The 27,562-nt window shown below is 53.3% G+C and overlaps 1 protein-coding gene across 1 annotated transcript; it reads left to right on the top strand.

Moving 5' to 3' along the window:
- The first annotated feature begins 1,757 nt into the window (after positions 1-1,757).
- Positions 1,758-27,200, top strand: WDTC1 (WD and tetratricopeptide repeats 1). The gene is made up of 16 exons (XM_041417511.1): positions 1,758-1,942; positions 8,726-8,876; positions 11,272-11,355; positions 12,338-12,384; positions 13,496-13,607; positions 13,997-14,184; positions 14,563-14,745; positions 15,021-15,115; positions 16,241-16,356; positions 17,430-17,505; positions 18,106-18,202; positions 19,503-19,676; positions 22,842-23,077; positions 23,452-23,620; positions 24,007-24,199; positions 24,331-27,200. Exons 2-16 carry the CDS (start codon positions 8,769-8,771, stop codon positions 24,526-24,528), a joined length of 2,076 nt encoding a protein of 691 aa, XP_041273445.1. The 5' UTR covers positions 1,758-1,942; positions 8,726-8,768; the 3' UTR covers positions 24,529-27,200.
- Positions 27,201-27,562: the final 362 nt, after the last annotated feature.

Raw genomic sequence — 27,562 nt, 5'->3', positions numbered from 1 at the left:
TTAATAATAATGAAAAATGCCTTTTGTACTAAATTTCAACACTGTAAAAAGGGCAAGCCCTCAGGCAGACTCATTCCTTGCTCCCTGCACCTGTCCTTGGAGCAGCCACTGCCCTGTTCCTCGGGGATCCTCTCCAAGGTGTGCTGCTCCTGCAGGAGCTGTGCTGCTGGCAGAACACCTTGGTGGCAGTCCCCAGCTTTCAGACTGCATCAGCAAACTCCAGCTCTGACAGCCAGAACCAGCAAATCCCCCTGGCTCCAGCCCTGCCATTCCTGGCACCAGCCTGAGAAAAATTCCAGCTGCCATGGCCCGGTTTTGTCTCCACCAGCAAGGAAAACTTCCCCGTCAAGGGCATCTGAAGCCTGCCTGATTTTCTGCGTGGAGCTTTGGGTCCCCATGGAGATGGCATCTGAGAAAAGGAGATAAAACCCTTTTGTGAGGATGGATCCCGATTATTATTTGTTTAATTAGAACCTGGACTGATGCAGAGGCAACAATTAACAATTTCCTTCTGTAAAGGACTTTGACCACAGCTGAGTAAGTTAATGGCTTGCAAGATGGAGACAAATGATTGCAGCTGTCATTTGTGAGGCCGGAGGTGCAAGGAGGAGTCCTGAAGTTTCTGATTCAAGGGGCTTTTCCTCCCTCTTTTGGAAAAATCCAGCAGGAATTTTCTCCTGCCGCGCAGCAGGGATTGTCTGGGAGCCAGGGAATCAAGTTCCAGATGAAAACTTAAACTGTTAATTACACTTTCCTAGCAGACTCAGGAATGTCTAACAGTGGAATTGCAGGGAGGTGCCGGGCCCAGGGAGCCACGGGGGTCCCAGGGGGCAGCAGGGACCTGAGGGAGCCCACCAGGATGAGGGAAAGGGATCGTTGGAAAGGGTCTGGAGGGGACCTGTCCAGGGGCTGGAATGGCCGGATTCATGAGGGAAAGGGATCGTTGGAAAGGGTCTGGAGGGACCTGTCCAGGGGCTGGAATGGCTGGATTCCGAGGTGCCACCACAGGCAAGTGTGGCTGGTTTGACAGTGCCAAGTGCCTCCTGCAAACTGACATCAGGAACCTGGCCTGGTGAGTTTTGTTTCCCAGGGAAAAGGGAAAGGACAAGGAGGAACAGCCGTAAGCTGGTGGAGTGTAAGTTGAGATTGGATTTTGGGGAGGAATCCTTTTCTGGGAGGGTGGGCAGGCCCTGGCACTGGTGCCCAGCTGCTGTGGGTGCCCCTGGATCCCTGGCAGTGCCCAAGGCCAGGCTGGACAGGGCTGGGAGCAGCCTGGGACAGGATCCCATCCCTGCCATGGCAGGCGCCCCTGGATCCCTGGCAGTGCCCAAGGCCAGGCTGGACAGGGCTGGGAGTAGCCTGGGGCAGGATCCCATCCCTGCCATGGCAGAGGTGGGACAGTTCCTTTCCAGAACCATCAGCTCTCTCTTGTCCAGGCTGGACAAGCTGAGTGACGTCAGCCTATGCCTTCCTGGCTTCCCCCGCAGACCCTTCCCCATCCCGGCCGGTCCGAGCCGCTCAGGGGGCTCTAACCCGCAGGTTTGGGGCAGGGCACCCGGCGGCCATCACTGCCCCTCCTTGACTACATCTCCCAGCAGCCCCTTCGCGCCGCCGCGCTCCCGCCCCCTCGACGCCGATTGGCGAATCTCTCATGGTCAGCCTCCTCCCTTTCCATTGGCTCCCTGAGCTGTCCGTTCCGGCGCGGCTGCAGGCAGGAAGGGGCGGAATTCACCAACGGGATTTACGCCTTTTGCGCGGGGCGTGGCGCGGCGGCGGGGCGCAGCGCAGCCCCGGACAGCTGGCGGGGGTCCCCAGGGCCGGGGGTGGGGGGGCACGGCCGGGGCCCCGGCGCGGCCCCTGCGCTGCGTCCCGCTCTGCCCCGCATGGATGGAGCCTCGCAACCGCCGGTGCCCGCTGCGCTCGCGCCCGGGAGGCCTGACAGGTAACGGGCCGGACGGGCCCCGCCGCCCTGACAGACGCCCCCCGCCCCCGGATCCCTTCCCTGCCCGGTGCCCCCGGTGCCCCGCTCCCCGGCAGCTCTTCCCCCGTTCCCTCCCCGGTCAGGCACACCTCGTCCCTTCCTCCCCCGGCCGTGGTTCCTTTGCTGTCAGCTGTGCCCCTGTAGCCCCTTCCCTGTCAGCAGCCTGCCCTGCAGGCCCCGGCCCCCTCCCCTCTCAGCTGCCCCCCTCACCTCCCTTTCCTGACCTTTTCCCCACCCCTGTCTTTCCCACCTGTTCTCCTCTGCCAGGTGTCCCCTTATTGCCCTGGGGTGTCACCCCCTTCTCTTCACCAGGGGTCTGACTGCCTCTAAGGGTCTCTCCTTTATCCATCCTCCCACCCCAGCCCCTCAGCCCCTTTTCCCCAGCCCTGCACCGTCTGCTGCTGCCCCCCTCCAGGTACAGCCCCTGCCTTTGGCTTCCTTTCCCCCTCCCACCTGGCACTGCCCCTCCTCGCATTCCTCTCCCCTGTGCTCCTGTGACCCTGCCCTGCTCGCTCCTGTGCTCGCTGTGCCCTGGTTTGAGCCTTCGCAGAGGTGTTCCCTGCCCTGCTGGGTGTCCCGCAGCCCCTTGCCTTGCGGAGGGGACCAGCCTCTCCTCCTGTGCCGGTTAAACTCCTTGCTGGAGCTCCTGGCCCAGTGTGGGACTTGGCACTGGGACGTTCCCTGCGTGGGCTGGGGGCTGCCTGCTCTCTTTTCCCGTGGATGTGGGAAAGGATTGCAGTGGGAGGGCTGAGCAGCGAGCAGCGTGTGGCCTGAGAGAGTCAGAGTTTCCCTGACAGTGCCCTGTGCTGCCTCTGCCAGGGCTCCCATCTCACCTCTTCTCCTGGCTCCCTGCTCCAGCCACCTCTCCTGGGGAGCTGCTGCTCCCGACAGCTCCTTCAGCTGGAGAAAAAACTCCTTTTGACAAGGTGTTTGCTGCCAGCCAGGGCATTCCCTCTTGGTTTTTCAGGTTTCCTTTAAAAAAAAACCCAAAACTCCTATCTATACTTATATTTTATTTCTGTGACCTCTTGGAAAGTCAAGGTAAAGAGAGCAGGGAAATAAGTTGTGAGGATAAAGAAGCCTCTCAGGGTGGGTTCTGGGTGGTGTTTGGAGGGGTGAAATAATTTAAAGGGAATGCTGAAGGGAAGGAGTCTTCCCTTGGGATGAGCCTTGTATCCAGAGGCTCTGGTGTGCAGAGTGCTGCTTTTTTCCAGTGACCTTGAGTTTGGAGCCTGAGACACTCGGGCACATCCAGGCAGTTAGGAGTGGGATTGCTTGTTTGCAGGTGCTGGTTTCTGGGGTCCTGCTGCTCTGTGGAGTTCCTGGGGCGGATGGAGCTTTCCCAAAGGGTGCAGGTGCCAAGGCTGGGGCTGTGCCCCCCTGTGCACAGCCCATGGCTGTGTTCCTGTGGGTGGGAGGTGCTCAGGTGGCTCCAGGAGTGGGGAATACAATCCAGCAAAGGAGCAATGCCCCACATGCAGGCTGTGGGAGTGTTTGGTGTTAAATTGATGGAATCATTTGTGTTATCGGTGTCGAGGTCTCGTTTCCAGGCTCGGAGCGAGTGTTCCTCTCCATGCCCTGGAGTACCCTTTGGAAGTGTACTTTCCCAGGAGCTTAGGGGGCTTTTCAGTGGCTGTCAGTGTAAACAGAGCCTGCCCAGTCTGGAGCCCAGGGAAGTGTGTGCCTTGTTAATTTTTGACCGTGGGTTTCAGCCTTGCGAAAGGTCCCTTTGTGCCCCGCAGTTGTGTGTGGCAGCCTGCAGAGTCCAGGGGAAGGTGCAGGAGCTGGGCTCATCCTCTGTGTGCTCCAGGCAGCACTTGGAGGAGAGGCTGTCACCGAGGAGGTGACAGCAGTCACTGCACCCCAGGTTTTCAGTCCTGTCCAGGTGTTCCAGGCAGCTTCGGAGCAGTGAGGGATGAGGGAAAGTTGTCCTTGAAGGGTGCTAGAGAAACGTGCCTGGTGTCATCCAAGAAATAACCCCAAAGAGGGCACGGGGTCGTGGAGTGGGGTGGTGGGCAGGGACCTTGGGGATGGTTTTGTGGCAGTGGCAGGAGCACCTTCCACAGCCTGGGCTGTTTAGGGCCTGGCCTGGAGCAGAGGGAGGGTTGGGGCTGTTTCTGACCGTAGCCCAAGTGAAGCTGCTCGTGGAGCCAGCCCTCTAGCAGCAGTGCACCTTTGTCCTGAATTGTCCCTCACTCTGGGACTTGATCCCTCCTGCCACCAGGGGCTGGTTGTGCCGGGTTAGTTAAAAGCCAGAAGCTGCAAGAATGGGTTAGAGCAGAATTTGCACGGTGGTTTTGCCTAAAGAGGAACATTCTTTACCAATTTCCATGGTGGAAGTTTCCAAGGAATTTCCAGTTCCTTTAGTGGTGACAAAGACAGACTCTTTGGTGGGACTTCATGTTTGGGAGCCTTTGTGTCTAAGAAATTGGGAGGCACAGTTGATTTTTATTACATGTATTTTGCAGGAGATCCACAAATCTTGGGAGATTTTGCTTTATTCCAGGGTCAGTTTCAAACTGGAGGCTGGATCTACCTGTACAGTGCTGGGGTCAATAGTCTTTAGTGCTAAGAAAAGTTAATATTTATTTGTTTATTATTTATTTATTTAATATTTGAATGAGGTCACTGTCATATCCATGGGGACTGGGCGTCTGGGGATGTGATCAGTTGTGGCTAATGCTCAAAATGTGATCTGGAATGAGAATTTGGGCTTCTTAATCCTTTGCCTGTGATTCCGTGGTAATTTAAAGGTTGCCTTTGTAGTTGTGGAATACCTGCCACGCAACAAAAAATAGCAAAGGGGAAGGAGGAAAGGCTCTTGGAGCCTTCTTGGCCAAGCAAAGACACAAGGTCTGGGAGACCTTTGAGCATTTTGCAGCATCCAGTTGCCAAATCAAGCACTTTCCTGGAAAGAGACACCTCAGGCTCCTGCATTCCTGTTGGACTGGGTTTTATCCAGGCCTGTTACCCAAAGTCTGATTTCTTGGATGATTTTCCTCGCCTGTATTTTTTAAGAAGTAAAGTTAAGATGTTCCACAAGGTAGAAGATGCTGGCACAGAGGAGTCTCTGTTGAAAACCAGAGTTTTTAACAGTCTGTTAAGGAGTGGTGGTCTTGGGGGTCTGGCTGTTCCTTCTCTCTCTTTATACAGAGGGGTTTTAGGGTATTAATGGTTTTGCAGTGACTGATTTAGCTCTAAATTTTCCTCTTGGTGTGGGTTATTTATGGCTCTAGGTGGGAGATCTGGATCCTTCCATGCACATGCATTTTTCCACCTGTGTCCTTGAGGTTGTTTGGTGTTGTTGGAAGAGAAAGGAGCTGTTAGAAATTAGCCATAACTAGAGGTAGGGAATGTGACAAAAAGACTCCCAAAAGAGCAGTGGGGCGTTTGTCCCTTGGGAGGTGACATAGTGGGGTCCTAAGAGCCAAATCCCATGGCTCTCAGAGAGGGAGACAAGAAATGTGCCTGGCAGGGAAGAGGAGGAGGAAGCTGGATGGTGCTTGGAGAGGGGAGGCTGTGGGCAGAGCCTGGGAATGTTTGGGGAGCTCTGAGAGGGGTGGGAGGCGCTGAGGTGTGCTGGGATATTATCCCTGTGTGTTTTGGGGTGTGCTGGGATATTATCTCTGTGTATTTTGGGGTGTGCTGGGATATTATCCCTGTGTGTTTTGGGGGGTGCTGGGACAGTGTCCCTGTCTATTCTGGGGTGTGCTGGGATATATCCCTGTGTATTTTGGGGTGTGCTGGGATATTATCCCTGTGTGTTTTGGGGGGTGCTGGGACAGTGTCCCTGTCTATTCTGGGGTGTGCTGGGATATATCCCTGTGTATTTTGGGGTGTGCTGGGATATTATCCCTGTGTGTTTTGGGGGGTGCTGGGACAGTGTCCCTGTCTATTCTGGGGTGTGCTGGGATATATCCCTGTGTATTTTGGGGTGTGCTGGGATATTATCCCTGTGTGTTTTGGGGGGTGCTGGGACAGTGTCCCTGTCTATTCTGGGGTGTGCTGGGATATATCCCTGTGTATTTTGGGGTGTGCTGGGATATTATCCCTGTGTGTTTTGGGGGGTGCTGGGACAGTGTCCCTGTCTATTCTGGGGTGTGCTGGGATATATCCCTGTGTATTTTGGGGTGTGCTGGGATATTATCCCTGTGTGTTTTGGGGGGTGCTGGGACAGTGTCCCTGTCTATTCTGGGGTGTGCTGGGATATATCCCTGTGTATTTTGGGGTGTGCTGGGATATTATCCCTGTGTGTTTTGGGGGGTGCTGGGACAGTGTCCCTGTCTATTCTGGGGTGTGCTGGGATATATCCCTGTGTATTTTGGGGTGTGCTGGGATATTATCCCTGTGTGTTTTGGGGGGTGCTGGGACAGTGTCCCTGTCTATTCTGGGGTGTGCTGGGATATATCCCTGTGTATTTTGGGGTGTGCTGGGATATTATCCCTGTGTATTCTGGGGTGTGCTGGGATATGTCCCTCTGTATTTTGGGCTGTGCTGGGACAGTGTCCCTGTGTGTTTTGGGGTGTGCTGGGACAGTGTGCATGTGTGTTTTGGGGTGTGCTGGGATATTATCCCTGTGTGTTTTGGGGTGTGCTGGGATATTATCTCTGTGTATTTTGGGGTGTGCTGGGATATTATCCCTGTGTGTTTTGGGGTGTGCTGGGACAGTGTCCCTGTGTGTTTTGGGGTGTGCTGGGACAGTGTCCATGTGTGTTTTGGGGTGTGCTGGGATATTATCCCTGTGTGTTTTGGGGTTGCTGGGACAGTGTCCCTCTGTATTTTGGGCTGTGCTGGGACAGTGTCCCTGTGTGTTTTGAGGATGGACTTGGAAGCAGCCTGGGGCTGTTCCCTCTCCTCCTGTCCCTGTTCCCTGGAGCACAGCCTGACCCCCTGGCTGTCCCCTCCTGTCAGGAGTTGTGCAGAGCCACAAGGGCCCCCTGAGCCCCCTTTTCTCCAGGCTGAGCCCCTTCCCAGCTCCCTCAGCCTCTCCTGGGGCTCCAGCCCCTTCCCAGCTCTGTTCCCTTCCCTGGACACGCTCCTGCTCCTCCGTCTCTCTCCTGAAGTTTGGGGAAGCAGCTCAGAAGCCTCTCAGAGCTGCAGAGGCAGCAGCTCCACCTGCCCTTGTGCCCAGGTGCTGCTGCTTCCTCCCTTCCTGTCCTTGGCAGCCATTCCTCAGGGAAGTTGTTGTTGTGGCTGCCCCTGGATCCCTGGCAGTGCCCAGGGCCAGGCTGGACAGGGCTGGGAGCAGCCTAGGGCAGTGGGAGGTGTCCCTGCCCTGGCAGGGTGGGACAGCAGGGCCACTGGAAGCCCTCCCGTGGCAGCAGAGAATCAGATGAGGGTTGCCAGGACTCCTGTTTGTTGCAGTGTTTCTGTGAAATGCTCTTGTTTCAATGAATCAGCATTTCCTCATTTAGAAGAGGAAAATTTTGGCTTGTTCTGCTTGGAAATGTTTTGAAACTAGAAGGTTACATAGGACAAAATGGGTGTTTGAAATTTTGTTTTTATTCTTTTTGTTATTTTAAAGGGAACTGTGGGAATGCCTAAATGGGCCAGGCTGTGGGAGGGAAACTGGGGGAATTGCAGCATTTCCCAGGGACTGACTGATCCTTTGCTAGGCAGCCTGTCCAGCTCAGGGTTGGGACCATCTCTCTGCAATTTGAATATTTTTTAGCAGAAGTAGCCAATTCCATGGGGTTTCAATTATTTAGGTTAGTACTTTAAACTCCATTAAGAGTGTGCAAAACTCTTAATTTCTCCTGGAAATTCGGTTTTAACTGGTCACCTCTTTTCTCTTGCTGAGGTAATTAGGTGTTCAGTTGTGACCTCATGGTTGGCTGTTGTGGTTTCCAAGGAATGTTGGTGCCCTTTTGGATATTTTAGGGGTTTTTTGCTGATAATCCAATGTAGTAAATGAGAGAGAAGATGTGGCCAAAAGCATCAATGCTGTGTTCATTCACAGTATAACCTTTGTTGGTTGTAGAGTTTGGGAAACATGACATTGGACATGAATGGTGGGACAGGAAACTGCCCTGGGCTCACAGGGTCTCTGCTGGGATAGAAACATGGATTTTCCAGGCTGATACACTCCTGGAATTCTGCTCACCCTGAATTTCTCCACAAACTGGGAACGGCCTGGAGTCAGACCTTCATTCTTCCATTGTTCCTTCCCTGAGTTTCTTCAGGAGCCTTTATTCCAAACTTCCCAGCTCTTAGCCACCGCTGTTTCTGGGAGCTTGGTGTGTGTGAGTGGCCTGACGTGGTGTCCCCACCGTGTCCCCTGCTGTGTCCCCTGCTGTCCTGCAGGTAGTGGCACAGTGTGAGTGGCCTGATGTGTCCCCACCGTGTCCCCACCGTGTCCCTGCTGTCCTGCAGGTAACTGGGCACAGTGTGAGTAGCCTGACGTGTGGTGTCCCCACCGTGTCCCTGCTGTGTCCCCATGCTGTCCTGTAGGTAGTGGCCCAGTGTGAGTGGCCTGACGTGTGGTGTCCCCACCGTGTCCCTGCTGTCCTGCAGGTAACTGGGCACAGTGTGAGTGGCCTGACGTGTGGTGTCCCCACCATGTCCCCTCCTGGGTCCCCATGCTGTCCTGCAGGTAACTGGGCACAGTGTGAGTGGCCTGACGTGTGGTGTCCCCACCATGTCCCCACCGTGTCCCCGCTGTCCTGCAGGTAACTGGGCACAGTGTGAGTGGCCTGGCGGGTGGTGTCCCCACCATGTCCCCACCGTGTCCCCGCTGTCCTGCAGGTAACTGTTGAACGCCCTCGGCGCGGATCCTGGCCCGGCTGGGATGCTTGGATGCACAGCAGCTCTTCCCACAGCTTCTCTTCGTCTGCCCCACTGCAAGAAGATGGCAAAAGCCAACATCACCAGAGACATCATCCACAGGCAGATCAAGGTGGGTGTGGGCCGTGTCCACTGCTGTTGGCTGGAGGGGGAGTCAGTGCTGCAGTGGGGAGAGCTCCTGGTGCTGCCTTGACTTGGGAACGAGATCTCTGTAGCTTACATATTGATAAGCTCCTAAGGAACCTAGGAGAACAAACACACAGGACCTGTCACTGTCCTTAATGGAGAGCTGGGATGGAGTCTGGCATGGCAGGAGCACGGTTCCTCTCCCTGGGCTGGTTTGCCATCAGCAGCTCTGTTCCTTCTGAGTTAAAGAGAGAAATGGAGCTGCTTGTGTTTGGGCACCTCAAAGGCCCTTAGCCAGCTTCCCTCTCTGCTTTCTGTGTTCTCCCCGTGTGATCTTGCCATCAGAGGTATTTCTGACTGTAGTAAAGCTAATGATCTCTGTCACAGCCTCTCTGTCTCCTTTTCTTTAGAGAGTGCTGTGTTGCTTCCTTTGTGTAGGGGAAAAAAAACTTGTGCAGTGGTGGGATCAGTCATCTGATGGCTGCTTTGGTGGAATATCAACGTGAAAGGACTGGCTGCAGCAGACACAATAGGCAATTATTGCTGGGACTCAGAGGCCTGAAATCATTTGCAGCTTTGCTGATAATCAGCATGCAGGAAAGGGATCTGTGAGTGGCCAGAATAAGGAACTGGGAGCTCGAGTGCTCACTTTGCAGTTTGGTACCAAACTCTGTTATAAGCTTGTAATTCAATCCATGTGCAAAGATTTGTTTTGCTGCCCTAACAAGGAAGGGCTGGTTCTGTGGTTTGAGCCTTAGCCTGGGACTGTCTCAGGCTGTCTGCTCTGTAGACTTTGACGTGTGACCTTGGGAAGATTGCTAAGTCAGGCAGTTCCTTGTAGGAAAAGCAGTATCCTACCCCCCAGCCCTCACAAAGCCACTGAGGCTGCAGCAGCACAGATTTATACCTGCAGCACCTTGCATGGGCCTTGCAGTGCTTTAGGAATGCTCTCCACAGAAGCACATCAAGGGGTTTGAAGTCTGTCGTGGAAGCTCCTACAAAAAGCCTGGTTTGTTTTGCTTCCAATCCTTTTATGTCTGTCTCCATTTTGTCTTCAAATAGCTTTTGGTGTGTGGAGTTCATTACTGAGCACTGGGCTGGGAAGGGAATTCAGCACTTTTGTTCTGCTCTGGGACTGCTGATGTGCTCTGAGCACCACCAGGGTGGTGTTTTGGGCACCAGCAGGGTGGTGTTTTGGGCACCACCAGGGTGATTTTTTGGGCACCACCAGGGTGATTTTGACATTGGTGTTGCCATCTCTAAATGCTGATGACAAAGGATTAAGTTGATGAGTGTGGCATGGAGTGGGACCACAGCTGGGTCAAGTCCTAGGGAAGAATCTCCATTTAGATGTTCCATCCAAAATCTGACTGGCATTCTCTCTCCTTCATTCCTGCCTCTGCAGTTGGCCTTCTTTCATCAGAGCCATCTGCTGATGCATCTGTGAGCCCTGTGAGATCACAGGGGAAACAACTGTCCTGCTTTCCTTCACCTTCATTTGTACTGGCGCAGTTCTGTGGCAGCTGTTCCCATCCCTCTGGAACAGCCTGTGCACTGCAGCTCTGCTCCCTGCCCGAGGAACAGCCCATCCCTGAAGGCAGCAGGCCAGTTCCACTGCAGCTCTTCACCCCTTGCTGCTGCTGCTGCCTGGGGACAGGCTCTGCACTGGCACAGCTCTCCTGGGCAGCTCTGGTCCAGTACTGCTGTGCTCAGGATGGAGGTCCTGCTGAAATCCTGGCCAAGGGATAACAGCAGGCATTCCCAGGTTCTTCCGTATCTTCTGGTTCAGGCCCCAGGTAGGGTCAGCTCACTGTGCCTCAGGGTGGGCCTCCCAGAGCTGGTTTTGGCTCCCCAGCTGGAGCCTGGCACTGAGTTACACAGCGTTTTAAATCACTTCAGGGGCACATATTAAGATCTGCCCGCCTGGAGATGTTCAGAGGATGGGAAGGCTGGAGAGGGACTTGTCACAAGGATGTGTAGTGATGGGACGAGGGGGAATGGCCTTGAGCTGAAGAAGGACAGGGATAGATGGGATACTGGGAAGAAATTATTTTCTGTGAGGGTGGTGAGGCCCTGGCACAGGTGCCCAGAGCAGCTGTGGCTGCCCCTGGATCCCTGGCAGTGCCCAAGGACAGGCTGGACAGAGCTGGGAGCAACGTGGGACAGTGGCAGTGTCCCTGCCATGGCAGGGCTGGCACTGGGTGGGCTTTGGGGTCCCTTCCAACCCAAACCATTCTGGGATTCTGTGACTCCCTCCACCAGTACAGGAGCTGTGGACCCCCCAATAGCTGGTGTGATTTTTAACCTTGAAGAACGTTCTCTGAAAGGGCAGGAGGAGTGTTTGTTGGCCGTGCTCAGTGTGGTGCCTTTTGCTCCTGCAGGAGAGGGGAGCGCTGGGCTTCGAGCGCCACTACCACGTCACCGACCCCTTCATCCGCCGCCTGGGGCTGGAGGCTGAGCTGCAGGTGAGTGTCCAGAGGGCAAACAGCTCCTTGGAGTGCACCTGTTGTCAGGTCAGTACTGATTTCTTGGTCCCCCAAACTGCATTAGAGCCAGGAGTGGCTCAGTGAGAGCTGGCGTGAGCTTTCTGCGCTGCCTGGTGCGCCGTCGGGGGAACCTGTGGCAGGGTGGGCACCACCTAAGCTCAGCAATGATGCCTGAAGAAGACAATTGTCAGCTGTTCAACATGCTCAGCTCTAGTGGGATGCCTAGGGAATTGTAGTGCACTCTGACATGCCATAGAAAAGATTTTAAGATTATACAGAATATTCTGGGACCCACAGGGATCATTGAAGTCCTAAGTGAGCAGCCCCATCTGGGGGTCAAACCCACAACCTTGGTATTATCAACACCCTGCTCCACCCAACTGAGCCTACCTCTAACACATCAATTATCTTGGTTTGGGGGAGAAAAGGATTATTTTGCCCCCTTTTCAGTCACATCTCCCACATCAAATGCTGCTCAACACTCCCCCACTTCCCAGTGCAGTCGTTGGTTAATGTGGATGAAGATGGATGATGTAGTCACCCAGCAGCAAGGTGCTTCTAACAGAGCTATCAAAAGTGCATTTTCCCTGTGTTCCCAGAGTGCCTGTACCTGTAATTTGTCAGCCTAGCCAAGGGCTTTGGAAGCAAAGTCACCTTTCCGTGTGTACAGCAGGATTTCAGCTGTAGCCTCTGAGGCTAAACTGCCATTTTATTCAACACTACCTGTTTCTATTTGTTTCATTTTGCCTTTTCTACACCAACTGCTCTAGCATGTCTGTCTTTTCTGGAGGTGCTTTTCTACCAAGTGTGTGGAGTTCTTTGCAGGGTTGGAATAAAAAAACTCTGCTTTTATTGGAAAAAGTTATTTGTGAGGAGCTCACTGTGTCCTTGTCTTAGGACAGCTCTGTTTGATACATCTGAAGTTTGACTAATGCCATCTTCCCTTGCCTCCTTCCCTCAGGGTCACTCTGGGTGTGTCAACTGTCTGGAATGGAATGAAAAAGGAGAGTAAGTATGTGGCTTCATCTGGGGAATCAGCAAAGCCATAACCCCAGGTTTTCCCAGGAGTAGGATGTAGGTCATGTTATCATAAGCAGCTGCTTCCCATTTCTAGTAAAGTGGAGCTCAAGCCTCAAAAGAAGCTTTATTTTGTTACATATATCTGGATATTATTAGAAATGCCCCTTTAGTGAGTTCAGAAGGGAAATGGTCAGACTAAGAAGTGGAGATAGAAGGCTGCTTCTCTTCTCTTAAGTGGTATTATGGATTATAATGGATCTTTAGGATTTGCCCAGCTGGTGGTGACATTTCCCCACCCCCTTCACCATGCTGTTAAAAGCTGCTGCTGGGGGGCAGATATCCAAGGCAAGGGGGTAGAGAATTCACCCCTCTGCAATTTTAGAGGGACAATAAAGAGCAGCTCCCAGTAACCAAGCGGAATGAAGAGTTTCTGTGTGAGAAATGAGTGGACTGGAGGAAGAGTGGGTATTTCTGCACATGCCTCTTACAACATCCAAAGTCTGCCCTCTGATACTCTTCAGAATTCTTTACCAGTGAAAATTTTGTGTGCTTGAAAGAGAATGGCTACGAAGAAATGTAAGTTTAAAAGAGCTGAGAGCTGCAGGTGTCAGATTCCTTTGGTCCAGATGCAGATGGATGGACAAGCCAAGAGCACCTTGCAGTGACTTTAAAAGCAGTTTGTGGTTCACCCCATGAGCCCTGGGACTGCCTGGGCACCTCTGGAGCCTGGGAATGAATGCCTTGGCTGGGCTTCAGAGATGATGTGGAGCAGCTAACACAGCCAGGGTAGCAGGGAGGGTGGAGGCCCTGCATTTTGCTGTTGAGCAAACACTCCTGGTTTCCCATCGCCGTGCCGGTGAGATGCCTCAGTCAGCTGTGTTTCTGTGGAGTTGCTTTTTGTCTGCTGTAGCTCCTAGACCTGGCTGAAGGGATGGGTGCACAGTGAGCAGCAAGAACAGAGAGCTGAGGGAAGAGAGGAAATGGGCTGGTTAGGGCTGAATTAACTTAATGGATGTCTGTGGTCAGACAGCTCCACAGACCTGGGCACGGTGTGGAACAGAAGAATTCATGCTGCATATTTGTCTCCTGTTCCTTTTAGCTTGTTGGCCTCTGGCTCTGATGACCAGCATACCATTGTGTGGGATCCTCTGCACCACAAGAAACTCCTTTCTATGCACACAGGACACACTGCAAACATCTTTTCTGTCAAGGTATGTGCTTAGAAGGAATGAGCAGCTAACAGAAACAGCAACCCGAGCAGTAAAAGGATAAATCCTTGCTAGGAAACATTTTCTTGCAAAGAGTTTCCCCCCAAAAAAATTAATATTTCTAATTATGGGGAAAAGGATTAAATCCAGCGTTGCACTTAGCTTATGCAGACCCCAGGCTTATTCTTTTGGTAAATTGGAAGGAAATGATTGTAGCAAACTGGGATGTGTGATGAAGACACTCTTGAGTCCTGTAGCTGGTGACTTGTGTAATAGGGACTAAGGTGGGTTAGCCCCCTTTGCTGAAGCAGAATTCCTGCTCTGTGCTGGGAGGGTCCCTGTGAGCAGCCCCAGTGCTCCTCCAGGCTGAGTGCCCGACCCCTGTCCCGCAGTTCTTGCCGCACTCGGGGGATCGGATCCTCATCACGGGAGCTGCAGACTCCAAGGTGCACGTCCATGACTTGACTGTCAAGGAGACCGTGCACATGTTTGGAGATCACACCAACAGAGTGAAGCGGATTGCCACGGCTCCCATGTGGCCAAACACCTTCTGGAGTGCAGCAGAAGATGGCTTAATCAGGTACAGAATTCCAGTTGGGAACCATCACAATGTGTGCTGTGCACAGACCTGAAGAGAGGCTGTCTCTGTACTAACAGCTTAAGCTCATCTCTCCCTTTCCTAAAACTGGGAAGATTTATCTTGTAGAGTCATGAATACTCTCCTCAGCTCCTCCATTTTCCTCACTGCTGGAAAGGGAGGCCAGGAAAGGAACAGGTCATGACTTGGGAGTTTAATTTGGAACTTGAATAAATCTGTGCACATTATGCATCTGCTTTTAATGATTATCCCGGTACCGAGGCCCAGTGAGTGTTGTCCCAGCTCAGGACGTTGCATGAGTCTCTTCCTGCTGCTGCTGTTCCCCCGTGATGTGTCTGCCTCACTCCCACCCCCGTGCAGGCAGTACGACCTGCGGGAGAACAGCAAACGTTCCGAGGTCCTGATAGACCTGACTGAGTACTGCGGGCAGCTGGTGGAGGCCAAGTGCCTGACGGTGAACCCCCAGGACAACAACTACCTGGCCGTGGGGGCCAGCGGGCCCTTTGTGCGGCTCTACGACATCCGCATGATCCACAACCACAGGTAAAGCACCTGCCTCTGGGGCACACCCCTGCTGCAGGCATTGCTCAGGGCTCTGCTGGGGAGGGGGCTTGCAGGGACCCAGCACTCGCCTCTTTGTGGGAAGTTTCACTCTGATTTTTCTGTCACCCAAAGCCTTCTGGTTGAGTACACCGGGGCGGTGTGAGGCTGCTCACCCCATAGCTGTGTGGGCAGCAGGCCTTGTCCTCGTGGGTGGGCAAGGAAAGCCAGTGTGGATGAGGCTGTGCTTACCATGAGGCTGTTGCTGTCTCTGGCAGGAAGAGCATGAAGCAGAGCCCCTCAGCTGGAGTGCACACGTTCTGTGACCGGCAGAAGCCGCTCCCGGACGGGGCGGCTCAGTACTACGTGGCAGGTAGGGCCCTGCTCGGGGGGCACGGGGGGGCTGGGGGACTTCACTGCCTGCACAAAGAGCTCTGCCCATCACACAAACCCCCTGCCCAGGGCATCTCTTCCGTGGGATGTTGCCTGGAATTGCAGGTGATTTCACCGGGGAGGTGAGCCAGCCTTGCTGCTTTTTGTCCGGCATAAATGTGTTTTTGTCACTCCTGCTGGAAAGGGGAGGATTGGGTATAAGCTGGGCTCCATAGGCTTGCCTGGAACTGGTCCCAGCAAAGCTGCCATGCAAAACCTTTTTGGCACAGAAATGACTTGTCCTCATCCTGCAGATAAAGAATCAGTGATGCAGTATCTGAGCAATCTAGATGACATTTTTCTCCAGTGCTCATTATTTACTATCTTTTACCCCAAAAGGTTGGGTTGTTTTTTTGGTTTTTTTTTTTTTTTTTACAATATCTCAGACCAGCATGTTCAGCAGACCAGTTCTGACAGTCCTGCTCCTGATGATTCCCACTAGAGGATTCCTCAGGTCCCCTGAATTGGTCATGCAACACATCTGCTGTCTGAAGAACAGAACCTGTGTGTGAGCTGAATATTTAGGAGCTTTGGTTTCCTTGTGCTGAGGGCTTTATTAAGGAAACCTAATTAGGGGCTTGAGGATGGAGGTATTTGCAGATGGCCACAAATCACAAAAGCCAAATCCTAGTGAATCCCCCAAACTGAGATTTGCTGTGTTCTGGAGGCTCATTGTTGACAGTGATGATTCCTGTCTTCGTGTGGGGTGGCTGTGCAAAATTGGAATCATGGAATCACAGAATGGTTTGGGCTGGAAGGGACCTTAACACACCCCTTGTTCCACCCCGTGCCCTGGGCAGGGACACCTTCCACGAGACCAGGTTGCTCCAAGGCCCATCCAGGCAGGCCTTGGACACTTGCAGAGATGGAGCATCAGTACCCAGAAGCTGTGGAAAGGCACCTGTGCCTGCTTTGGTTGCACGTGGAAGGATCCCCTGAACAGCGGGAATGGAAAATCCCGTCGGTGCTTGTGCTCCGTGGCTTTGCCCTTGTAAAAGGGAGCAGCTGGGGTAGGACAAAGACAACAGTTGAGAGTTAAGCCAGTAATTACTTGTCCTCTCCACAGGGCACCTCCCAGTGAAGCTCCCAGACTACAACAACAGGCTGAGGGTCCTGGTGGCCACGTACGTCACCTTCAGCCCCGACGGCACCGAGCTCCTGGTCAACATGGGGGGGGAGCAGGTGAGGAGGCAGAAAAGCCTCACATTGGGTCACTGGGCATCGTTGTGTGCTGCTGAAAATAGGTACAGCAACTGCTCTGTGGGTAATGTGATTGATTTTAAACTGCTTTCTGATTAATTCAGACTAAATACTTGGGATGAGGGATGTGTTTGTTACACTGTCACTGATCAAAGCTAAACCACGTTCTGTTGTGGTTTTCCAATTCACATTTCACTCTCTGGAAGAGGGGAAAGAAAATAAACAAAATCAGTTCTGGAACTGACCTTTGTTGACCTAGAAAGGATTTCATAACTCATTCTTGAGACATCAAACTGCTTCTGTAATAGAATGTAGTGGATAAGGAACTTGGAGAAGCAAAGGCCTTCACCTGGAATATTGATTGCTTTAATTTTAAGCTCTGGGTGTTATTCATGGATCTTTTGTAAAGCCTATCAATGGAATGAGAAAATCCTCCTGACACATTAATCAGCATGGATTAAACAGGACCTTTGCTTGTGGGCAGGTTGCACTGTGCTTGTCCTCTCCAGCTCTTCCTCACACGTGCACTCACTCCCTTTAGGAGAGGGTGAGCTGTGGGTCTGGCCTGGGTTGTCCATTCCTGTCCCAGTACAGCTGTGAATTAGGATTTCACAGAGTTGCCCTGGGAGTTTCTTGGGAAATACTGGTTTCATCTTAGAGAGACTTTTCCTCAGTGTCTTGCCTCTTTTCTGTCAATAGGTGTTTGGTTTCTTCATTATCATGGTGTTAATTGAAATACCTTAGTTGCCTAACTGAAATATGAAGCTTTCTGAGCAGGTTGGTCAGTGGTCAGGTCACCTTTTAAACCTGGTCTTACTCCACACCTTTTAGGTTCCTGTTTCCCAGTGTTGTTGTCTCTGAACTGGGCTGGACTGGGACACACCCCAGTTACTGCTGCCACCCTTGTGTGTCCATCTATAAAAAAGATTCCCCGTGGGAAAACTGGAAATAGCAAACACAAACATGGAACTGTGTACCTGCTGAGCCCTCTTTTATTTCTGACTTGAGCATCTCTGTTTTGGAGCTTGTCTCATGCTCTTTTTTCCTTTCCTCAGGTCTATTTGTTTGATCTGACATACAAACAGCGGCCATACACTTTTCTCCTCCCAAAGAAGTGCCACACTTCAGGGGGTAAGTGTGATGCTGTCACAAAGGGAGCACAGAGCACAGGGGAGTTCTGTACTGCACAGTTCATTTTCAGGGTGCAGGAGGAGAATGCAGCAGGCTCTGGGTGTTGCTGGGCTGCTTCTGCAGTGCAGTTCATAGCCTGGTGCCAAAATCCTTCTGCAGTGAGACAAAACACGAGGGCAGGAGTGACCTGTGGAGAGGGGGATGTGTGAATTGAGAGTGCCTGAAGGGTTGAGTTGAGTGTGCTCAAGGATTAAGCAGACTGTTCAGTGCTTGAGGTCCTGGTATCCTCCCAGACCATTCCAGGACTCCATGACACTCTAACCATGGCCTGAAATCAGTCAAAGGTTAATTCCCTTAGCACTTGGTTCTGTGTGTGTGGTTTTCTGATCTAGAATTGTATTGCAAAGGACACTGCAGAGATTTGTAAATATGAGGACAAATCTAATCCAGGTGTTTGGAGCAGGTGGAATCATGGAAGTTTTGTTTCTGCTCTGAATGGGGCTGTTGTGTTGGGTTGGCCCTGCTGTAAAATAAACCCAGAGTTTGTATAACCTACACTGATACTTAGCATGGTTGTATATGTCTTCTTCTAACCCTCAGAAGTGCAGAATGGAAAAACCTCTACCAATGGAGTGTCCAATGGGATCCATCTCCACAGCAACGGCTTCCGCTTGGCCGAGGGACGGGCACACGTCAGGTGAGGGCACAGCTGCCCCTCCTGGGCCTTCCATGCCTTTGTCCTTGGCCTCTCACAGGCTGAGGTGCTGCCACAAAGGTGTGAGCTGCAAATCCCTTGCCCTGTTCCTGGATTGCCAAGTGGCCCCTGTCCCTGGGGCTGTGTTGGCCTCTCGTGCCTGGGCTGTGAACAGGAGTCAGAGCAGGCAAGAGCATCCCGGGAGGATTTTTCCTCTTATGATGAATTAAGGTGGACAAAACTTAAGAAATGATTTTTCAGGCCTGGAAGCAAAGTGTCCTGAGTGGGGGTTGCTTCCTGGCCTGCAGGAGCTGGGTGTTGATAGTGGCAGAGGCTGGCAGGTGAAGGAGCCTTGCTTCCCTCTGCCATTTTCTGGGCACCTGCCTGCTGCAAACTGAACTGAAGCAGCCAGGATTGTTCTGTGGCAGCACTGGAACACTACTGCCATTCCTAGCATGGGAGCTAGGACTGGATGGAGCCTCTTCTACTGCTCCTGCTGATTTCTTTCTTTGAGACAAAACGCATTTGGGGTGAAGGAGCAGCAGCACATCTTGCTGGCTGTTTTTCTTCCAGCTGATGAGACTTGGTTCAAAGTCAAGACACTTATTTTATACCGTATATGGGTAGTCTGGTTCCTCCAGAGTCACTTCGTGGGCTGTTCCAGCTCCTCTCCTCTAGATGGCCCCTCCACCGCGGCAGCAGGAATGGGGCTGGAATTTTGGGCTGCAGAGCATGGGCCTGGTGAGCTCAGATGCTTCTGCATGTGCATTGTTGTGCACTGCTGAAAGAGCACTGGAAACGTTGTTTGTGCAGTCGAAACAAAGACCTATTGGTGAAGTCTGGTGCTTAAAATACCCACTGCTCAATTTGGAGTGTGTCTCTGTAGATGAAGGAAATTGGAAACAGGCAAATGATGGTCACACTGATGTAGTGAGGCTGCCAGAGGGTGGGGGGGCCTGGCACGGGGTGCCCAGAGAAGCTCTGGCTGCCCTGGCAGTGTCCAAGGCCAGGTTGGACAGGGCTTGGAGCACCCTGGGGTAGTGGGAGGTGTCCCTGCACATGACAGGGGCTGGAACTGGGTGGGCTTTCAAGTCTCTTCCAGCCCAGACTATTCTGGGATTCTGTGATCAAAACCAAACTTTCCTCTTAAAGTTCTTCAGGTCCAGAGTGCCTTCTGCCTTTTTCTGCATCTTTTATTGGGAAGTTTAGCAAACATTAGCTAAGCTGGAACTAAGCACTGCAGACTGTGAGCTGGAGTGAAGGATGTACAACTTACCTGTGCTGCTCCCTTGTTCCCCTGCAGCCCCCAGGTGGAGTTGCCCCCGTACCTGGAGAGGATCAAGCAGCAAGCCAACGAGGCCTTTGCCTGCCAGCTGTGGACACAGGCCATCCAGCTGTACAGCAAAGCTGTGCAGAAGGCCCCCAACAACGCCATGCTCTATGGGAACAGAGCTGCTGCCTACATGAAGCGCAAGTGGTAAGGGCAGTGTCACTGCAGGGGACTCCCAAGGACACCTTGCTCAAGGGCCTGGTGGGGTGCAGGTGGGGCTGGGGGTATCAGACTGAAGCAAAGGGGTGGCCAGCAGTCTGTGCTGGACAAACTCTGGGGAGGCACAGCTGGTAAGCAGCCGTTGTTTCACCTGCTGGTGGGCTGTGTGGAGTCCTGATCCTTTCCTGTTTAAAAAGCTACCCAAAATTCACATCTGATTCACAGCATTCTGGATGTCTCCAAGGGTGTCTGTGTTTCTCTGGGTGGTTCTGATTTGCATTAAAGAAGGGCTCTTAAATCTGCTGTCAACACATGACGTAATGGTGACTGTGCTTTATAACACCCATGACAGGAGGTTGTTTAGGGCTGCTGGGGTGGCTTTGGTTGCTGCTTTGTCCAAGTACCTCACTCTGCAGCCACTCAGACCTGGTGGTTCCTGTGTTACCCCAGCGAACCACACTCCTCTGACTGAAACAAACCTCTGGGAGGGGTCTGGGGAGGTGGCAGATCCTTGCAGCCTGGAGAGGATTCTGCCCTGCTGGTTGCAAAACACCCTGTCAGCCTCTGCAGTAGGTAATGTCTGCTCTGACCAGTGGCCAGAGCTGCATCTGCAAGATACAGCTGAGTTATTTTAGTGCCTGTCCCCTTGAGCAGAGTAAGACTGAGTACCATGACTTGCCATTAACATATTTAAAATAGCTGTGGTCCTTCATCTCCATTTGCTTTGTGAGGATATCCTTCTCCTCTCCCTGCTGAAATCCCCAGTATGAGTTCTCCTCTCTTCTTGCCAAGATAAAGAGCAGCCAGCAGTTGTTGTGACTGTTGGTAACTGGCCTACTGGCTGTTTTGCAATAGCAGAGATTTGGGAGCTGCCTCAAAAAGACCTCAGTGTTCAGAAGGAGAAGAACAATAGGTTGGGATTAAGGGATGGAACACAGAAGCTGAGTGCTGATCTCATGAATGACATTTTTCTTATAGGAATCGTTTTTCCCGAAGGGTGTTGGCACATCTGAACCTTTCAGTGTGTCAGCTACTGCTTTGCCACAGTTTTGGGTAGCAGGAAGATGTGGAAAACATACACACAGTGGGTTTCTGTGGCATGCAGGGGGTAGGATTTAAATAGCACTGAGCTGATACCTTCCAGGTGCAGGAAAGGGGAAGGTGGCTGGGAGGTCACTGAGCAGGGGGAGAGGCAGACAGTGACCCAGGCTGAACCACCACGTGTCTCCGAGGTGTTCTTGATGTCTGGAGCAGGAACAGGTACAGGCCACCCTCAAAAGCCTGCAGGTTCTGCTTTGGCCTCATTCTCTGAATAACAGAGCCAGAGAAAAGGAAGGTCTGTAATTTCCTAACCTCTCCTTGTTCATCTCCCTTAAGATGCTGCTCATATTTTCCAGCACTTTTAAGGCTGTCCTTTGAAATTTTGCTCCTAAAAGCCAACTGCATCCCCCTCTGGGTTGGCTTTCAGCAGTCCACGTTGGCAGTACTGAGCTGATTTCCAGTTTTGCACAAGCTGAGTCAATGCTGTAACAAAGGGAGAAGTCAGAGCCTGCTTTACATCCCACCATGTCCACTTTCACACCAGTCTGCTGGGCTGCCACTGCTGGTGGTTGAGCTTGAAGGATGTTTGAGGGTGGCAAAGCAGTTTAAAAGCCCAGTCAGGTGTGCAAGTGTGTGACACCTGTCTGTCATCCTAAGAGGTAACCTGCATTCCCTCTTTCTCTGAGTAACAATGGCCTGTAGCTGCCTGTCCTGAATTAACCCTGGCAGTGCTGCAGGGGCAGCCCTGCAGAGCCATGTTCCTGCTGCAGATCTCCAGGGCAGGGCTGTGCTGGGGGTGGCACTGCCCACCTGGACAGGAGGGGGCTGCAGGCTGAATGGTTTGCAAACATGCTCCTGCAAGATTTGGAGCTGCCCCGCAGAAGCCCAGGCACTGGGGCACCTCTTCCCTGTTCCACCTGTGTGTGAGGAGGAGCTTCTGTACTGTGAGGTGACACAGCACTGGGACAGGCTGCCCACGGAGGGAGTGGAGTCTCCTGTACTGGAGATATTCACAAACTGGACACAGTCCTGACCAGGGAAGGTGTCCTGCAGGACCTCCAGTTGTCCCTTCCAACCCGAGCCTTCCTGTGGTTCCCTGGCAGAGGTTTCACATGATCTAAAATTGTTGCTCTGTGAATTCATCCTCTCCTTGGGAGTGTTTTGGACCCTGGTAGGAGCAGTGCACGGAATCCTGGAATGCTTTGGGTTGGAAGGGGCCTTAAAGCCCATCTCATTCTATTCCCTTCCACTCTGCCAGGTTGCTCCAAGCCCTGTCCAGCCTGGCCTTGGACACTTCCAGGGATGGGGCAGTCACAGTGGGGCATGTAGGTTACAGATATGAAACATTAACATTATTATTATTATTGCTGTTATTAACCATCAAATGGAGCCTTGTTTAGGCAGCCTGTGGGGTCTGGGCAGTGGAGGCTCAGTGCTGGTGCCCCAGGTGTGTCTGCCCTGCCAGGCTGAGCTCAACAAGTCCCTGCTGCTTCCAGGGCACAGCCTCACTGCCCCAGCCCTGAGCTCAGGGAAATGAGGCTGTACTAACGGGATGCAAACACCAGAGCGGTCCTTCTGCTCTAACACTCGCTTCTAAAACCCCACCGTTCTTTCCTGTGAAGGTGAGGACAGGTTCCTGCAGAATTCAGTTTGTCCCTTTGCGGGGAGGTCCTGAGCCGCTGCCGGGTGCCGTGTGTCCACACAGGGGCACGAGTGAGCTGTGACAGGCAGCCCGCCTGGCACGGGAGGGCTCTGCTGCCTGCCCAGAGGGCTGCTGCATCCTCCATCTTCAAAGGACTTCCCGAAATGTGCTGCAGCAGGGAGCTCTGCTCTCTCGGATTTAAAATGGCAGGTCAGGGCTGGCGGGGCAGCCTGGTGCGGTCACATCCCAGAGCTGCCTGTGGGCGTCTGCTGCGGCCCTGGGGAGGCTGGGCTGGGTCAGGTGGTGCCCCCGAGTCACAGCAAACGCTGTTAGAGAGCTCCTGGGGTGTGGGATTGTGTGGAGAGCTGGAAACAACAAGCTGTGGAGTGAAATGAGGGCTGGGAAGCAGCAGTGGAAAATGTTTGCTGTTGCTGCTTGGGCTGGCTCACGCAGCACTCTGCTCTCCTCAGGGATGGGGACCATTACGATGCTCTGAGGGACTGCTTGAAGGCCATATCCCTAAATCCGTGCCACCTGAAGGCCCATTTCCGCCTCGCCCGCTGCCTCTTTGAGCTCAAGTACGTGGCAGAAGCACTGGAGTGTCTGGATGACTTTAAAGGGAAGTTTCCAGAACAAGCACACAGCAGTGCCTGCGATGCACTAGACAGGGACATCAATGCTGCCCTCTTCTCCAAGAGTGATAACGGTGAGTGCTGCTGCTCCTGGGCTTCTCCAAGGTTACACTGGAATCTAATGAGCACACAAGGACTTTCCTCCTTAAACTGCCCCTCTGAAGTAAAGCTCCCAACTTCTGAGAGAGATTGATTGTTGCCGTGCACAAAAACTGGCCTGAGCCTGTTCTTTGCTCGTGCCTGCTCCTGGTTTGCTCTTGAGTGAGGGCGTGATAAAAGGAGTCTGATGTAGCCAGGAGATAATCTGGAAGGAAGGAAGCTCATGCTCCGAGCCCTGCTTCCTGCTGGAATCGTCCTTAACTCTTCTCTAAGGCTGCTGGGGTCCCCTGGGGTGTGTTTTGCTTAGAAGTGCCCCGGTGGTGCTGAGGGAGATGTGTTGTCCTTGCAGCTGAAGACAAGAAGGGGGGTGGCCCCATCCGGCTGCGAGCCACGGGCCGCAAGGACTCCATCTCTGAGGACGAGATGGTGCTGAGGGAGCGCAGCTACGACTACAAGTTCCGCTACTGCGGCCACTGTAACACCACCACGGACATCAAGGAGGCCAACTTCTTTGGCAGGTATGCTGGCAGGGCTGCAGGGCAGGAGTGAGCAGCAGCAGGACGATCTGTTCCTCACGCGTGGCCCCACGTTACCGTTCATAAATGACACGGACGCTGGTTTGGAGGGGTGGGATGAGCTGACAGGGGCCCCCCTCCCACGCTGCTGCATGAGCAGCTGATGAGGAGCAGATCCACAGAGGAGCTGGTTGGGCTGGCAGTTCAGAAATCCATTTGGGATTGAGAACAGGGCTCCTGGGGATGCAGGGAGCCAGCACGGGGAGCTTCATCTGGATGTGCCAGTGTGAGGGGTGTCAGCCTGCTGATGATAGAAGCCATGTGAGGTGCTCAGCCTGCTGGAGCCTGGCTCTGGAGCGTGACCCCCAGGCCCTGCTCCTCTGCCCTAGCAACGCCCAGTACATCGTCAGCGGCTCGGACGACGGCTCCTTCTTCATCTGGGAGAAGGAAACCACCAACCTGGTGCGTGTGCTGCAGGGAGACGAGTCCATTGTGAACTGTCTCCAGCCTCATCCCAGCTACTGCTTCCTGGCCACCAGCGGCATCGACCCGGTCGTGCGGCTCTGGAACCCCAGGCCAGAGGTAGGAGCTGCAGCCGCAGCCGCCCTGGCTGTTGGACGCTCTTTCCCGCTGTCTTTTCCCTCTGGATCTCCCCTTGCAGCAGCAGGAGCAGCCCCTCCTTGCTCCTGAGTGCTGTCCCCTGTCCCTTGCAGAGCGAGACCCTCAACGGGCGCGTGGTGGTGGACATGGAAGGCGCTTCCCAGGCCAACCAGCGGCGGATGAACGCGGACCCGCTGGAGGTGATGTTGCTCAACATGGGCTACCGGATCACAGGACTGACCAGCGGTGGGGCCGGGGGCTCGGATGATGAAGACAGCTCAGAGGGGCAGGTCCAGTGCCGGCCCAGCTAAAACAGAACTGCCTCTCCTTCCTCTAAACGTTTGGCTGAAAGGGAACCGAGTTTCCTTGGTCCTGAACTTTCTCTGGTGAATGACTGCACTGTTTCGCACTATGCACAGGGTAGGACAAGCTGGCAGGGGCAGGAGCGGCCGTCTCTAAACCATCACCTCCTCCTCCTCCTCCTCTTCCATGGCAGTGCAGTCCGGGGTTTGCCTTTAGTGGAGTTTAGTCCCAACAGGGGTCTTTGAGTTGTCTGTGAGCAGTGTAACTGGTGATTATTTTTCCAGAGCTGCTGTATGATCTGGTACAGGGGCTGTTGCCTGCATTGCAGGGGGGATGTTAAATTCCTGAATAAAATACAAACCTAGGGCAGGGGTTATGGAATGAATTTACTGCAGTGATTTTGAAAGCTTGACTGTGCTACCAGCCTGTCTAAAGGCCCCAAGTTTATGGTTGTTGGCCATGAAACACCTGTTTTGTCCCATAACATCTTTCTTCTGGCTTCCATCTCAGACACGTCAGCAGATACAGCTGTGCTGTATTGAGGACTGGAGGTTGCCTGTCTTGTGCCCCTGTCACAGCTGAGGGATCAGTGAAGGCACTGGGTGTGTGCAGCTCCACGGGGCAGAACGAGCTTGCCCAGGTCTGATACTCCCTCCTGTGGTCCCTGAGCCCGTGCAGGGAGGTGACAGCAGTGGGCACAGGCTGGATCACAGGCCCAGGACTTGTGTAGCTAAAGCTGCTGAGGAAAAGGGCAGGTGACAGCACCTCTCCGTTGCCCAAGGTGTGTAGCTGTGTTGGCTTTCTCCTCTCCATGTCACCTGTGCAGGAGCTGAGGCTGTTGTCACCGTGTGAATGGTACAGCTACAGTCTGGAGGTGTCAGAAGCAGCATTTCTGTGCAGGCAGCTGCTCTGTCTTGGCCAAGGTGGGCCTTCCCTGCCTCTTTGTTGGTGTAACATCAGATGGATCCGTGGTCCTCTCAGGAACCCTCCTTCCTCTCCCCCTGCCCAGGCCCTGGCTGGCTGCACAGCCAGGAGCACACCTGGAAACACAGCACTGTACTTCCATTCCTTCCCCCTCCTCTAACACCCAGCCCTGTTTTCCCCTCTTGCAGTTGCCAAACACTTGATACCCCACAGATCTTACGCAGCTGTGCTACAACCACCTCTGGAGGTTGTTTTTTCTAGGACTATCAACTAAGACCAAAGAGCCCCTGGAGATCTGAAGCGCTCTGCTGTCTCGTGTCTCTTCCTGCCGAAGGCCCGGCCGTGTCAGCCTTGGTCCCAGGGGTGTGAGGTGTGTGTTGGGAGTGTGTGCGCATGTGTGTGTGTGCTGTCCTTCCATGTGGTGCAATCCCTGGTCTTCCTGTTGCTGCCGTGGAAAGATGAGAGGCCTCCCTTTCCTCCCTGGCTGCCGGGGAGCGGAGCGCAGCTGCGCGGGGCTGCTCTGCCTTCCAGAACAATCCTGGGCTTGAGCAGCAGAGAGCTCGGCCGGCAGCACGTCCCCGAGGCTGCAGTTCCTGCTGGGAGCGGGGGCACCCCGGCACTCTCCTGCTGTGTCCCGGGGTGAAGCCCCCCGTGCTGCGGGAGCCCCTCCCGGGACCAGCCCCCCGTGCTCTGCCCGCCTCGGGGCAGGATCAGCAGAGCTCACCTGGGCCAGGTGTCCCTCAGCTCCTGGGGCAGCTTGGTTTGTTTTCAGCACCTGTGACTGTTGAGTTCACCTGGCTGGGGGCACGGCCAGGTGCACCCCCGGCATTTGCTGCTCTTCCAAAGCCAGAGGCAGCAGAAAATTCTCCTCACTGGGGTGGCTTTCTGACATGGTCTGCCCTTTCCTTTTTTTGCTTAAGGCTTCCTCCTAGACATATCCTCGTCTTTTTTTTTTTTTTTTTCCTTTCCCTCTTCTCCTCCCACTCAAACTTTTTTTTTTCCAGCTTTCAGTAGACAACGTCTGCAGACTTTGATTTTTAAACTGAGAGACTGAGATGGAAAGCTCTGAAGAGAACAGACCTCTCCCTCCCCATTCACCTTTTGCTGTGGCAGCTATTTTTTGGGTTTTTTTTACCCTTGTGAGACAGTGCAGCTCTTTCACCTGCCAGTTGCAGTGTGAAAGCAACCAGATTCCCTGCCTCTGCAGTGGGTTGCTGTTTTTAATGGCTGCTTTGGTTAAAAAAAAAAAAAAGATTAATAATAATAGGAGAGAAGGGGAGAGAAAAATCTTTCTGCCTCTAGCCCCTTTTCCCCTTGCTGTGGGCAGAGTACCTGCTTGTTGCTTGTTAACAAGGAATTTGTATTTATTGGTGAAGGAAAAAAAACATGCTGGGGAAGTCAGGAGAAGATGTTGCTTTATTGACCTCTGCTGTTTACTTCAATCCCCTCTTTGGGAAAGCTTCTTCCTGCTCTTTCTGGTTAACTCTTTCTAGCCTGGGATGTGCAGGGATGCCTCCTTTATTTTTGTATTCTAGCAATGGGCTCTCCGTTAGGAGACTCTAGGATTCTCTTAGTGTTGCAGTGACCATTGCTTCTCGCTTTTTTGAGTACTAAAGACGATCATCTCGTAAACTTTGCCCCTGCAGTTGTAGAGGTAACACACGAGCCTTACTGCCCTCATTAGAAGGAGCAGAAAACTTGTTTCTCTGGTCCCTGGAAGAGAAAGGGTTAAGCGATTAAACAATTCTTTGTTCTAGTTCTTTCTTGGTGTCGTTTTGTTTGGGGGATCCTCGTGGTTTTGTTCCACCTTTCTGCTCTCTGGGGGTGGGTCTGCTTGGGCCAGGTGCTGCCAGTTCTTCAGAGAGCAGAGGCTCCAAAAACCCAAAAACCTGGTGGGACGGGGGCTGGGGAGCCCAGAGCTGGCCCAGGAGCCAGGGCTGGGTTGGTTTAGCCGGGTTTGGGAGCTCAGAGCTGCAGTGCAGCCAGGCTTTGGGCTGCCAGCGCTGGGGTGGGGACAGGACGGGAGCAGTCCCCGTGCCCGAGGGTCCTGCTCAGAGACAGCAGAGCTCTGAAAGCCTGGGGAGGGCCCTGCGGACCCCCGGGCACGGGGAGGCTCTG

The sequence above is a fragment of the Onychostruthus taczanowskii genome, unplaced genomic scaffold (assembly GCF_017590055.1).
Source record: "Onychostruthus taczanowskii isolate IOZ18803 unplaced genomic scaffold, ASM1759005v1 scaffold56, whole genome shotgun sequence".
In the NCBI taxonomy this organism is placed as follows: Eukaryota; Metazoa; Chordata; class Aves; order Passeriformes; family Passeridae; genus Onychostruthus; species Onychostruthus taczanowskii.
The sequence above is the reverse complement of the archived record's forward strand: the minus strand, read 5'-3'. Positions and strand labels throughout refer to the sequence as shown.